Genomic DNA, 14,746 nt, shown 5'->3' with positions numbered 1-14,746 from the left:
GTCCTCTGCAGTTTTTATTGTCTGCCACTAGATGCCGCCAGTCTTCTGATTTGAAGGACAGCCAGTGACATTTCACCAAATTCTTCTGAGCCAATGCCATCATGGACATGGTTCCAGGATGAGTCCGTCCATTGCCCAAAGCAAGGATGCAGAATGGTGCCCCCTCCCCCGCTACTAACACGTGATGTAGAATGGGGATACTGCCCAGTGCCCCCACCCCATGCCTGTGCTAAGGCTGTCCATGGGTGGCATGGAGTATGCAATGTGTATGTGTGGCCAACCACTTCCTTTATACCAGCTAGGAGGGGCTACCTATGCATGTCAGCTATGGGCGAACGGGGCAGAGAGTGGGCGTGTTGAAGCACTGTGACAGCAACAGCTTAAAAAAACCCTCCCCTCCTCCCATTATACACCCCTCCCATTATACACTCCTCCCATTATAAACCCCTTTCCTCCTATTATAAGCCTCTTCGCAGCCTCACAATATAAACCCCTCCCATTATACACTCCTCCCATTATACACTCCTCCCTCCCATTATACACTCCTCCCATTATAAACCCCTTTCCTCCTATTATAAGCCTCTTCCCAGCCAAACAATATAAACCCCTCCCCTTACACACTCCTCCCATTATACACTCCTCCCATTATAAACCCCTTTCCTCCTATTATAAGCCTCTTCCCAGCCACACAATATAAACCCCTCCCCTTACACACTCCTCCCCTTATACACTCCTCCCATTATAAACCCCTTTCCTCCTATTATAAGCCTCTTCCCAGCCACACAATATAAACCCCTCCCCTCCTCCCATTATAAGCTCCCCCCATTCTAAGCATCCCCCCTCCTATTATAAGCCCCTCCTCTCCTCCCATTATATGCTCCTCCCCTTATAAACCCCTCCCCACCACACATTATAAACCCCTCCCATTACAAGCCCCTTCCCCTCCTCCCAATACAAGCCCCTTTCCCCTTCTCCCAATACAAGCCCCGTCCCTCCTCCAAATACAAGCCCCGCCCCTCCTCCAAATACAAGCCCCGCCCCTCCTCCAAATACAAGCCCCGCCCCTCCTCCAAATACAAGCTCCTCCTACCTTTTGGTTTGGAAGCTTTCAGAATAATGTCTATTAACTCCGGGACATCGAAGTAGGCGGCGTAGTGCAGGGCGTTCATGTTGGTCCAGCGGCTTCTCAGGCTAATATCGGCTCCGATGTCAATCAGATGAGAAGCAAACTTTGCTGCCGTCTCTGCGTCTCCTGTATGGGGAGACCACACTGTGTGAGAGCCGGCGCTGCAACACTGCGTCCCCCAACACTGATACAAATAGAATGCCAGGCCTAAAATGTCCCCTCCCCCCCTCCTATCCTGCCTAACCTGTGTACTTACCTCGTGTCTGGTCACATGATCCTGCAGCTCTCCTGTGTCAGTGAGTGGTGGCTGCAGGGGAGAAGAGCGAGTGCCGACAATGGCTGGGAAGTCCAGGAGTAATGACATCACCTATAGGCTCCCATTATCCAGCCATAGTCAGTGCTCCCTCCTCTCCCCTGCAGCCACCACCGACCCTGAAGAGCCGACGCTGCACGATCACATGACCAGACAGGAGGGGATAAAAATAGTAAGTGTACAAATCTTTATTTACACAGAGTAGGCAGGATAGATAGCAGGTGGGGGAGGGGACATTTTTAATCAGGGTTAGTGTTAGGCTGGAATTCCCCTTTAGAAGCTCCCCAATGTATAGACAGAGATCACCCATAGTGCAGATCAGATAGTATTCGTTACACGCAGATATCAATGCATTGCTTTTCTTAGATTTTTACTTTTTTTGTAATTTTTTTTTTTTTTATTGCAGACTGGAGTTATCAATAATCAATAGAGCAGACATCATTGCAAAACATTAATAAATGCACATCGACCATGAGACCAGATTATAACACAATAGGAACGGTGTGTACCGGCGCCCTCCTATGGCCAGCTGGAGGATCAGCCCTGCTGGCTGCAGTACAGGGCCGGCATAGAACTCCCATTGTAGTCATCCAATACCCGAGCCAGACACAGGCGGCCATTCTTCCAGCAAACTCTGCAACCATCGGCTTCTGGAATGTCTCCAAATATGGCGAGAACTTCCTGTATCTGAGCGTCATAAACTGACAACTCCCCCATCCATCCATCCATGTCTCCACCCATCCATCCATGTCTCCACCCATCCATCCATGTCTCCACCCATCCATCCATGTCTCCACCCACATCTCCACCCATCCATCCATGTCTCCACCCATCCATCCACGTCTCCACCCATCCATCCACGTCTCCACCCATCCATCCACGTCTCCACCCATCCATCCACGTCTCCACCCATCCATCCACGTCTCCACCCATCCATCCATGTCTCCACCCACATCTCCACCCATCCATCCATGTCTCCACCCACATCTCCACCCATCCATCCATGTCTCCACCCACATCTCCACCCATCCATCCATGTCTCCACCCATCCATCCATGTCTCCACCCATCCATCCACATCTCCACCCATCCAGGTCTCCACCTATCCATCCATCCAGGTCTCCACCCACCCATCCATCCATCCACATCTCCATCCATCCATGTCTCCACCCATCCATCCACGTCTCCACCCATCCATCCACGTCTCCACCCATCCATCCACGTCTCCACCCATCCATCCACGTCTCCACCCATCCATCCATGTCTCCACCCACATCTCCACCCATCCATCCATGTCTCCACCCACATCTCCACCCATCCATCCATGTCTCCACCCACATCTCCACCCATCCATCCATGTCTCCACCCATCCATCCATGTCTCCACCCATCCATCCACATCTCCACCCATCCAGGTCTCCACCTATCCATCCATCCAGGTCTCCACCCACCCATCCATCCATCCACATCTCCATCCATCCATGTCTCCACCCATCCATCCACGTCTCCACCCATCCATCCACGTCTCCACCCATCCATCCACGTCTCCACCCATCCATCCACGTCTCCACCCATCCATCCACGTCTCCACCCACATCTCCACCCATCCATCCATGTCTCCACCCACATCTCCACCCATCCATCCATGTCTCCACCCACCCATCCACATCTCCACCCATCCAGGTCTCCACCTATCCATCCATCCAGGTCTCCACCCACCCATCCATCCATCCACGTCTCCATCCATCCACGTCTCCATCCATCCACGTCTCCATCCATCCACGTCTCCACCCATCCACGTCTCCACCCATCCACGTCTCCACCCATCCATCCATGTCCTACCCACATCTCCACCCATCCATCCATGTCTCCACCCATCCATGTCTCCACCCATCCATCCATGTCTCCACCCATCCATGTCTCCACCCACATCTCCACCCATCCATCCATGTCTCCACCCACATCTCCACCCATCCATCCATGTCTCCACCCACATCTCCACCCATCCATCCATGTCTCCACCCATCCATCCATGTCTCCACCCATCCATCCATGTCTCCACCCATCAATGTCTCCACCCATCCATCCATGTCTCCACCCACCCATCCATGTCTCCACCCACCCATCCATGTCTCCACCCATCAATCCACATCTCCACCCATCCAGGTCTCCACCTATCCATCCATCCAGGTCTCCACCCACCCATCCATCCATCCACATCTCCATCCATCCATGTCTCCACCCATCCATCCATGTCTCCATCCATCCACGTCTCCATCCATCCACGTCTCCACCCATCCACGTCTCCACCCATCCACGTCTCCACCCATCCACGTCTCCACCCATCCACGTCTCCACCCATCCACGTCTCCACCCATCCATCCATGTCTCCACCCACATCTCCATCCATCCATCCATGTCTCCACCCATCCATGTCTCCACCCGTCCATCCATGTCTCCACCCATCCATGTCTCCACCCACATCTCCACCCATCCATCCATGTCTCCACCCACATTTCCACCCATCCATCCATGTCTCCACCCATCCATCCATGTCTCCACCCATCCATCCATGTCTCCACCCACATCTCCACCCATCCATGTCTCCACCCATCAATCCACATCTCCACCCATCCAGGTCTCCACCTATCCATCCATCCAGGTCTCCACCCACCCATCCATCCAGCCACATCTCCATCCATCCATGTCTCCACCCATCCATCCATGTCTCCATCCATCCACGTCTCCACCCATCCACGTCTCCACCCATCCATCCATGTCTCCACCCACATCTCCACCCATCCATCCATGTCTCCACCCACATCTCCACCCACCCATCCATGTCTCCACCCACATCTCCACCCATCCATCCATGTCTCCACCCACATCTCCACCCATCCATCCATGTCTCCACCCATCCATCCATGTCTCCACCCATCCATCCATGTCTCCACCCATCCATCCATGTCTCCACCCACATCTCCACCCATACATCCATGTCCCAACCCATCCATCCGTGTCTCCACCCATTCATCCATCCACGTCTCCACCCATCCATCCACGTCTCCACCCATCCATCCAGGTCTCCACCCATCCAGGTCTCCACCCACCCATGTCTCCACCCACCCTCCCACCCATGTCTCCACCCACCCATCCATATCTCCACCCATTCATCCATCCACGTCTCCACCCATCCATCCACGTCTCTACCCATCCATCCACATCTCCACCCACCCATCCACGTCTCCACCCACCCATCCACGTCTCCACCCACCCATCCACGTCTCCACCCACCCATCAATCCATGTCTCCATCAATCCGTCCACCCACGTCTCCACCCATCCATCCACGTCTCCACCCATCCATCCATCCACGTCTCCACCCATCCATGTCTCCACCTATCCATCCAGATGTCCACCCATCCATGTCTCCACCCATCCATCCAGATGTCCACCCATCCATCCATCCAGGTGTCCACCCATCCATCCATGTCTCCATCAATCCATGTCTCCACCAATCCATATCTCCACCCGCCCATCCATGTCTCCACCCATCCATCAATCCACGTCTCCATCAATCCGTCCAGCCACGTCTCCACCCATCCATCCAGGTGTCCACCCACCCATCCATGTCTCCCCCCCCCCCCCCCCCCCCCCCCGCAGACTCCTGGGATGTATGAAACCAGAAGGACACTAAAGAAGTGTAAACCCAGTAAATCTGATCTCATTTCCCATCCATGTACTGATGATGATGGGATGAGGTCTACATTTGATGGAAGTTCCTGGGGATTGGGAGAGCGAAGTCGTGCTTAAGATTTGTTTTACTTTGGTCATGAAGGGGTTAACTGCCTCTGAATACATCTGACAGCAGAAATCGCTATAATCGATCGCCATCCATAGAAATAATCGTTCTCACCGATCCCCTGAGCCCCGGACTTGCAGGTGTAATGTAGGAGAGTCATGTCTGTCAGCCCGTCCCGATCATTGACGTTACATCCTCTCTTCAGAATCTACAATGTAACAGAGAAGATGGGAAGCAACAATATTCCAACATTACCAGGGGGGGGGGGGGGGGAGAAGGGGGGGGGGGAGAGAGAACAGGGGGGGAAGACCGCGTTGAATCCTAAACATTTTAAGATGAACCCCTCCCTTACCTCTTCCCCCATACTTGTAGTCATTGCTCCCCCTCCCTTACTTCTTCCCCCATACTTGTAGTCGTTGCTCCCCCTCCCTTACTTCTTCCCCCATACTTGTAGTCGTTGCTCCCCCTCCCTTACTTCTTCCCCCATACTTGTAGTCGTTGCTCCCCCGCTCTTACCTCTTCCCCCATACTTGTAGTCGTTGCTCCCCCGCTCTTACCTCTTCCCCCCATACTTGTAGTCATTGCTCCCCCGCTCTTAGCTCCTCCCCCATACTTGTAGTCGTTGCTCCCCCTCCCTTACCTCCTCCCCCATACTTGTAGTCGTTGCTCCCCCGCTCTTACCTCTTCCCCCATACTTGTAGTCGTTGCTCCCCCCCCCCTTACCTCTTCCCTCATACTTGTAGTCGTTGCTCCCCCTCCCTTACCACTTCCCCCATACTTGTAGTCGTTGCTCCCCCGCTCTTACCTCCTCCCCCATACTTGTAGTCGTTGCTCCCCCTCCCTTACCTCTTCCCCCATACTTGTAGTCGTTGCTCCCCCCCCCCTTAAATCTTCCCTCATACTTGTAGTCGTTGCTCCCCCGCTCTTACCTCTTCCCCCCATACTTGTAGTCGTTGCTCCCCCTCCCTTACCACTTCCCCCATACTTGTAGTCGTTGCTCCCCCGCTCTTACCTCCTCCCCCATACTTGTAGTCATTGCCCCCCCTCCCTTACCTCTTCCCCCATACTTGTAGTCGTTGCTCCCCCGCTCTTACCTCTTCCCCCATACTTGTAGTCGTTGCTCCCCCCCCCTTACCTCTTCCCCCATACTTGTAGTCGTTGCTCCCCCTCCCTTACCTCCTCCCCCATACTTGTAGTCGTTGCTCCCCCGCCCTTACCTCTTCCCCCCATACTTGTAGTCGTTGTTCCTCCTCCCTTACCTCTTCCCCCATACTTGTAGTCGTTGCTCCCCCGCCCTTACCTCTTCCCCCATACTTGTAGTCATTGCTCCCCCTCCCTTACCTCTTCCCCCATACTTGTAGTCATTGCTCCCCCACTCTTACCTCCTCCCCCATACTTGTAGTCATTGCTCCCCCTCCCTTACCTCTTCCCCCATACTTGTAGTCATTGCTCCCCCACTCTTACCTCCTCCCCCATACTTGTAGTCATTGCTCCCCCTCCCTTACCTCTTCCCCCATACTTGTAGTCATTGCTCCCCCGCTCTTACCTCTTCCCCCATACTTGTAGTCATTGCTCCCCCTCCCTTACCTCTTCCCTCATACTTGTAGTCATTGCTCCCCCTCCCTTACCTCTTCCCCCATACTTGTAGTCGTTGCTCCCCCTCCCTTACCTCTTCCCCCATACTTGTAGTCGTTGCTCCCCCTCCCTTACCTCTTCCCCCATACTTGTAGTCGTTGCTCCCCCTCCCTTACCTCTTCCCCCATACTTGTAGTCGTTGCTCCCCCTCCCTTACCCCCCCCCCCATACTTGTAGTCATTGCTCCCCCCCCTTACCTCTTCCCCCCATACTTGTAGTCGTTGCTCCCCCTCCTTACCTCCTCCCCCATACTTGTAGTCGTTGTTCCTCCTCCCTTACCTCCTCCCCCATACTTGAAGTCGTTGCTCCCCCGCTCTTACCTCTTCCCCCATACTTGTAGTCATTGCTCCCCCGCTCTTACCTCTTCCCCCCATACTTGTAGTCATTGCTCCCCCGCCCTTACCTCCTCCCCCATACTTGTAGTCATTGCTCCCCCGCCCTTACCTCCTCCCCCATACTTGTAGTCATTGCTCCCCCTCCCTTACCTCCTCCCCCATACTTGTAGTCGTTGCTCCCCCTCCCTTACCTCTTCCCCCATACTTGTAGTCGTTGCTCCCCCCGCTCTTACCTCTTCCCCCATACTTGTAGTCGTTGCTCCCCCTCCCTTACCTCCTCCCCCATACTTGTAGTCATTGCTCCCCCGCCCTTACCTCTTCCCCCATACTTGTAGTCATTGCTCCCCCGCTCTTACCTCCTCCCCCCATACTTGTAGTCGTTGCTCCCCCTCCCTTACCTCCTCCCCCATACTTGTAGTCGTTGCTCCCCCCGCTCTTACCTCTTCCCCCATACTTGTAGTCATTGCTCCCCCACTCTTACCTCCTCCCCCATACTTGTAGTCGTTGCTCCCCCTCCCTTACCTCTTCCCCCATACTTGTAGTCGTTGCTCCCCCTCCCTTACCTCTTCCCCCATACTTGTAGTCGTTGCTCCCCCGCCCTTACCTCTTCCCCCATACTTGTAGTCGTTGCTCCCCCGCTCTTACCTCTTCCCCCATACTTGTAGTCGTTGCTCCCCCGCTCTTACCTCTTCCCCCCATACTTGTAGTCATTGCTCCCCCCCCCTTACCTCTTCCCCCCATACTTGTAGTCGTTGCTCCCCCTCCCTTACCTCTTCCTCCATACTTGTAGTCGTTGCTCCCCCTCCCTTACCTCTTCCCCCCATACTTGTAGTCATTGCTCCCCCCGCTCTTACCTCTTCCCCCCATACTTGTAGTCATTGCTCCCCCGCTCTTACCTCTTCCCCCATACTTGTAGTCGTTGCTCCCCCGCTCTTACCTCCTCCCCCATACTTGTAGTCATTGCTCCCCCTCCCTTACCTCCTCCCCCATACTTGTAGTCATTGCTCCCCCGCTCTTACCTCTTCCCCCATACTTGTAGTCGTTGCTCCCCCTCCCTTACCTCTTCCCCCATACTTGTAGTCGTTGCTCCCTCCCCCTTACCTCTTCCCCCATACTTGTAGTCATTGCTCCCCCACTCTTACCTCTTCTCCCATACTTGTAGTCATTGCTCCCCCGCTCTTACCTCCTCCCCCCATACTTGTAGTCATTGCTCCCCCGCTCTTACCTCCTCCCCCCATACTTGTAGTCGTTGCTCCCCCTCCCTTACCTCCTCCCCCATACTTGTAGTCGTTGCTCCCCCTCCCTTACCTCCTCCCCCATACTTGTAGTCATTGCTCCCCCGCCCTTACCTCTTCCCCCATACTTGTAGTCATTGCTCCCCCACTCTTACCTCCTCCCCCATACTTGTAGTCGTTGCTCCCCCTCCCTTACCTCTTCCCCCATACTTGTAGTCGTTGCTCCCCCTCCCTTACCTCTTCCCCCATACTTGTAGTCGTTGCTCCCCCGCCCTTACCTCTTCCCCCATACTTGTAGTCGTTGCTCCCCCGCTCTTACCTCTTCCCCCATACTTGTAGTCGTTGCTCCCCCGCTCTTACCTCTTCCCCCCATACTTGTAGTCATTGCTCCCCCCCCCTTACCTCTTCCCCCCATACTTGTAGTCGTTGCTCCCCCTCCCTTACCTCTTCCTCCATACTTGTAGTCGTTGCTCCCCCTCCCTTACCTCTTCCCCCCATACTTGTAGTCATTGCTCCCCCCGCTCTTACCTCTTCCCCCCATACTTGTAGTCATTGCTCCCCCGCTCTTACCTCTTCCCCCATACTTGTAGTCGTTGCTCCCCCGCTCTTACCTCCTCCCCCATACTTGTAGTCATTGCTCCCCCTCCCTTACCTCCTCCCCCATACTTGTAGTCATTGCTCCCCCTCCCTTACCTCTTCCCCCATACTTGTAGTCGTTGCTCCCCCTCCCTTACCTCCTCCCCCATACTTGTAGTCATTGCTCCCCCTCCCTTACCTCCTCCCCCATACTTGTAGTCGTTGCTCCCCCGCTCTTACCTCCTCCCCCATACTTGTAGTCATTGCTCCCCCGCTCTTACCTCTTCCCCCATACTTGTAGTCGTTGCTCCCCCTCCCTTACCTCTTCCCCCATACTTGTAGTCGTTGCTCCCCCTCCCTTACCTCTTCCCCCATACTTGTAGTCGTTGCTCCCCCGCTCTTACCTCTTCCCCCATACTTGTAGTCGTTGCTCCCCCGCCCTTACCTCTTCCCCCCATACTTGTAGTCGTTGCTCCCCCGCTCTTACCTCTTCCCCCATACTTGTAGTCGTTGCTCCCCCGCTCTTACCTCTTCCCCCATACTTGTAGTCATTGCTCCTCCCTCCCTTACCTCTTCCCCCATACTTGTAGTCGTTGCTCCCCCGCCCTTACCTCCTCCCCCATACTTGTAGTCATTGCTCCTCCCTCCCTTACCTCTTCCCCCCATACTTGTAGTCGTTGCTCCCCCGCTCTTACCTCTTCCCCCATACTTGTAGTCGTTGCTCCCCCGCCCTTACCTCTTCCCCCCATACTTGTAGTCGTTGCTCCCCCGCCCTTACCTCTTCCCCCCATACTTGTAGTCGTTGCTCCCCCGCCCTTACCTCTTCCCCCCATACTTGTAGTCATTGCTCCCCCGCTCTTACCTCTTCCCCCATACTTGTAGTCGTTGCTCCCCCTCCCTTACCTCTTCCCCCATACTTGTAGTCGTTGCTCCCCCTCCCTTACCTCTTCTCCCCATACTTGTAGTCATTGCTCCCCCGCTCTTACCTCCTCCCCCATACTTGTAGTCGTTGCTCCCCCGCTCTTACCTCCTCCCCCATACTTGTAGTCGTTGCTCCCCCTCCCTTACCTCCTCCCCCATACTTGTAGTCGTTGCTCCCCCGCTCTTACCTCTTCCCCCATACTTGTAGTCGTTGCTCCCCCTCCCTTACCTCTTCCCTCATACTTGTAGTCGTTGCTCCCCCTCCCTTACCTCCTCCCCCATACTTGTAGTCGTTGCTCCCCCGCTCTTACCTCTTCCCCCATACTTGTAGTCGTTGCTCCCCCTCCCTTACCTCCTCCCCCATACTTGTAGTCGTTGCTCCCCCGCTCTTACCTCTTCCCCCATACTTGTAGTCGTTGCTCCCCCGCTCTTACCTCTTCCCCCATACTTGTAGTCATTGCTCCCCCTCCCTTACCTCCTCCCCCATACTTGTAGTCGTTGCTCCCCCTCCCTTACCCCTTCCTTACCCCTTCCCCCATACTTGTAGTCGTTGCTCCCCCTCCCTTACCTCTTCCCCCATACTTGTAGTCGTTGCTCCCCCGCTCTTACCTCTTCCCCCATACTTGTAGTCGTTGCTCCCCCTCCCTTACCTCTTCCCCCATACTTGTAGTCGTTGCTCCCCCTCCCTTACCTCTTCCCCCATACTTGTAGTCGTTGCTCCCCCTCCCTTACCTCTTCTCCCATACTTGTAGTCGTTGCTCCCCCGCTCTTACCTCTTCCCCCATACTTGTAGTCGTTGCTCCCCCCTCCCTTACCTCTTCTCCCATACTTGTAGTCGTTGCTCCCCCGCTCTTACCTCTTCCCCCCATACTTGTAGTCGTTGCTCCCCCGCTCTTACCTCTTCCCCCCATACTTGTAGTCGTTGCTCCCCCGCTCTTACCTCTTCCCCCCATACTTGTAGTCGTTGCTCCCCCGCTCTTACCTCTTCCCCCATACTTGTAGTCATTGCCCCCCCTCCCTTACCTCTTCTCCCATACTTGTAGTCGTTGCTCCCCCGCTCTTACCTCTTCTCCCATACTTGTAGTCGTTGCTCCCCCGCTCTTACCTCTTCCCCCCATACTTGTAGTCGTTGCTCCCCCGCTCTTACCTCTTCCCCCCATACTTGTAGTCGTTGCTCCCCCGCTCTTACCTCTTCCCCCCATACTTGTAGTCGTTGCTCCCCCTCCCTTACCTCTTCTCCCATACTTGTAGTCGTTGCTCCCCCGCTCTTACCTCTTCCCCCCATACTTGTAGTCGTTGCTCCCCCGCTCTTACCTCTTCCCCCCATACTTGTAGTCGTTGCTCCCCCGCTCTTACCTCTTCCCCCATACTTGTAGTCGTTGCTCCCCCTCTCTTACCTCTTCCCCCATACTTGTAGTCGTTGCTCCCCCGCTCTTACCTCTTCCCCCATACTTGTAGTCGTTGCTCCCCCGCTCTTACCTCCTCCCCCATACTTGTAGTCGTTGCTCCCCCGCTCTTACCTCCTCCCCCATACTTGTAGTCGTTGCTCCCCCGCTCTTACCTCTTCCCCCATACTTGTAGTCGTTGCTCCCCCTCCCTTACCTCTTCCCCCATACTTGTAGTCGTAGCAGTTTTCTGCACACTTGTATGGCCACAATATAACCCTCTGAAGATGTGGCCTCTCTATGTCTGGGTGACTTCAATCCTCACCAATCCCCTCTCCTCCTCCTGATCCATACATTTGTTGGCCCGTCTGTCACAGTTATTACCTTTCTCTGCCATCAATCATCCCAGGGCATTATATGAAAGAACCCATGCTTGGCATCCCTTTAGATGTGCATGCTCAAGCAACTATTCAGCAGACTTACAATTTAAGTCTGCACCGCCCAGCGACCAGCAGGGGGACACCGATGATGTGTTTTTTCATATAATGCTCTTAGGGGCTGGTTCACACCATGTATCACACAGGAAGGCATTTTCAGAAGCTATGTACAGCCCCAGCCAGCCCCTCCCACCAGCCATGATCTGCCTGCATTGTATAGAGAAGCACAGAGACCCGGTGATGACATAGCCAGAAATATAATAAACACACTGCTCAAAAAAAGTTAAAGGAACACTTTGAAAACGTGACAGATCTCAATGCGCAAAAATATCACGCAGGATATCTATACTGGTATGGACTGGGTAATGTGTTAGGATCTATACTGGTATGGACTGGGTAATGTGTTAGGATCTATACTGGTATGGACTGGGTAATCTGTTAGGATCTATACTGGTATGGACTGGGTAATGTGTATCTATACTGGTATGGACTGGGTAATGTGTTAGGATCTATACTGGTATAGACTGGGTAATGTGTTAGGATCTATACTGGTATAGACTGGGTAATGTGTTAGGATCTATACTGGTATGGACTGGGTAATGTGTTAGGATCTATACTGGTATGGACTGGGTAATGTGTTAGGATCTATACTGGTATGGACTGGGTAATGTGTTAGGATCTATACTGGTATGGACTGGGTAATGTGTTAGGATCTATACTGGTATGGACTGGGTAATGTGTTAGGATCTATACTGGTATGGACTGGGTAATGTATTACGGTCTATACTGGTGTGGACTGGGTAATGTGTTAGGCTCTATACTGGTATGGACTGAATAATGTATTAGGATCTATACTGGTATGGACTGGGTAATGTGTTAGGATCTATACTGGTATGGACTGTGTAATGTGTTAGGATCTATACTGGTATGGACTGGGTAATGTGTTGGGATCTATACTGGTATGGACTGGGTAATGTGTTAGGCTCTATACTGGTATGGACTGGATAATGTATTAGGATCTATACTGGTGTGGACTGGGTAATGTGTCAGGATCTATACTGGTATGGACTGGGTAATGTGTTAGGATCTATACTGGTATGGACTGGATAATGTATTAGGATCTATACTGGTATGGACTGGGTAATGTGTTAGGATCTATACTGGTATGGACTGGGTAACGTGTTAGGAAGGAAAGGATGTCACATAATTTGATGGAAATGAAAATGATCACCCTACAGAGGGCTGAATTCAAAGACACCCCAAAAATCAAAGTAAAAAAATGATGCAGCAGGCGAGTCCATTTACTGAAATGTCATTGCAGGACCTCAGAATGGTCCTCAGTAGTGTGTGGCCCCCATGTGTTTGTATGCATGCCTGACAATGTTGGGGGAAGCTCCTAATGAGATGATGGATGGTGTCCTGGGGTATTTCCTCCCAGATCTGGACCGGGGCATCACTGAGCTCCTGAACAGACTGAGGGGCAACCTGGGGACGTTGGATGGACTGAAACATAATGTCCCAGAGGAAACAATACAAAAAAGGTTGGGACTTTGAATGAGAGACATGACAGAGTAAAAAATTATATCATATTTATTGATGCATAAAAGGAGGTAATGATGTAATGCACATATAGGCTGAGATGATGTGGTAACAATAAAGTAGTAAAATACATGGTGTGCACCCCAACAATTGCAATCTCAAAAGAACCAACATGACAATGAAACAGTAGTACACAGTAATAATATGACATCATAACATCCATAGACTGACGCGTTTCATGGACTGCATCGCCACTTCTTCAGAGTCGGTGTATGATCATATCTATACGTAAATAAGTATATGCGTATAGGTACATTGCATTGGATGGTAATTAGGAAATTGGGGGAAAAGGGGAGAAAAAGGGGATAGGAAACAAAGTCCCCATGGCCCCAACACTTACACAGTCACTCCAACAGTAATGGGTCCTGGAGGTGGGGGCATCAACCCCAAATGTCTCCCCCGGGAGCTGAGGGCATGTGGGGCCCGCAGGCCAGGCGAAGGCGTCACATGCAAAGTAAAAGGGGAGGTAGTGATGTGATAATGAACTCTTGAAGATGGTGAATGAAGTGATAATTTAAGTGAAGTCGAATGTAACCCGGCTGACCACTCAGCCTGATTAAAGGAAGTGTAGTGGTGACTGAATGAAAAAGGAAAAATAAAAGATTGTGTGAACATGGTAAAAAGTAGGAGGATAATTTGAAGTAACCTGTAGAAGAATATTTCAACCAGAGAAAAGGAGTGTGACACGATGGCGCCCAAGCCCGCCGACCATCAAACGGCTCACATTATCTTCCCCCCTTTTCCCCTCACCACACACATCAGTTTAGTATTATTACGTTGTGTACTAGATACAATTACTTACCATTTACTTTATTTAGATATACCCTGCCTACTCTATAATACCTCTACAAACTTACTTTGCATGTGACGCCTTCGCCTGGCCCGCGGGCCCCACATGCCCTCAGCTCCCGGGGGAGACATTTGGGGTTGATGCCCCCACCTCCAGGACCCATTACTGTTGGAGTGACTGTGTAAGTGTTGGGGCCATGGGGACTTTGTTTCCTATCCCCTTTTTTCTCCCCTTCTCCCCCAATTTCCTAATTACCATCCAATGCAATGTACCTATACGCATATACTTATTTACTTATAGATATGATCATACACCGACTCTGAAGAAGTGGCGATGCAGTCCACGAAACGCGTCAGTCTATGGATGTTATGATGTCATATTATTACTGTGTACTACTGTTTCATTGTCATGTTGGTTCTTTTGAGATTGCAATTGTTAGGGTGCACACCATGTATTTTACTACTTTATTGTTACCACATCATCTCAGCCTATATGTGCATTACATCATTACCTCCTTTTATGCATCAATAAATATGATATAATTTTTTACTCTGTCATGTCTCTCATTCAAAGTCCCAACCTTTTTTGTATTGTT

The 14,746-nt window shown here is 52.3% G+C and overlaps 1 protein-coding gene across 1 annotated transcript in view; it reads right to left on the bottom strand.

The window, feature by feature from the left end:
- The window catches only part of CLIP4 (CAP-Gly domain containing linker protein family member 4), a 149,934-nt gene that overhangs the window by 99,392 nt on the left and 35,796 nt on the right, over positions 1-14,746 (bottom strand). The window contains 2 exon segments of the mRNA XM_082249783.1: positions 1,091-1,252; positions 5,353-5,446. Coding sequence (XP_082105909.1) covers positions 1,091-1,252; positions 5,353-5,446 — 256 coding nt within the window.

The sequence above is a fragment of the Pelophylax lessonae genome (genome assembly GCF_965119305.1).
Source record: "Pelophylax lessonae genome assembly, chromosome: 3".
NCBI classification, from domain to species: domain Eukaryota; kingdom Metazoa; phylum Chordata; class Amphibia; order Anura; family Ranidae; genus Pelophylax; species Pelophylax lessonae.
This window is presented reverse-complemented; position numbering and strand designations above follow the sequence as displayed.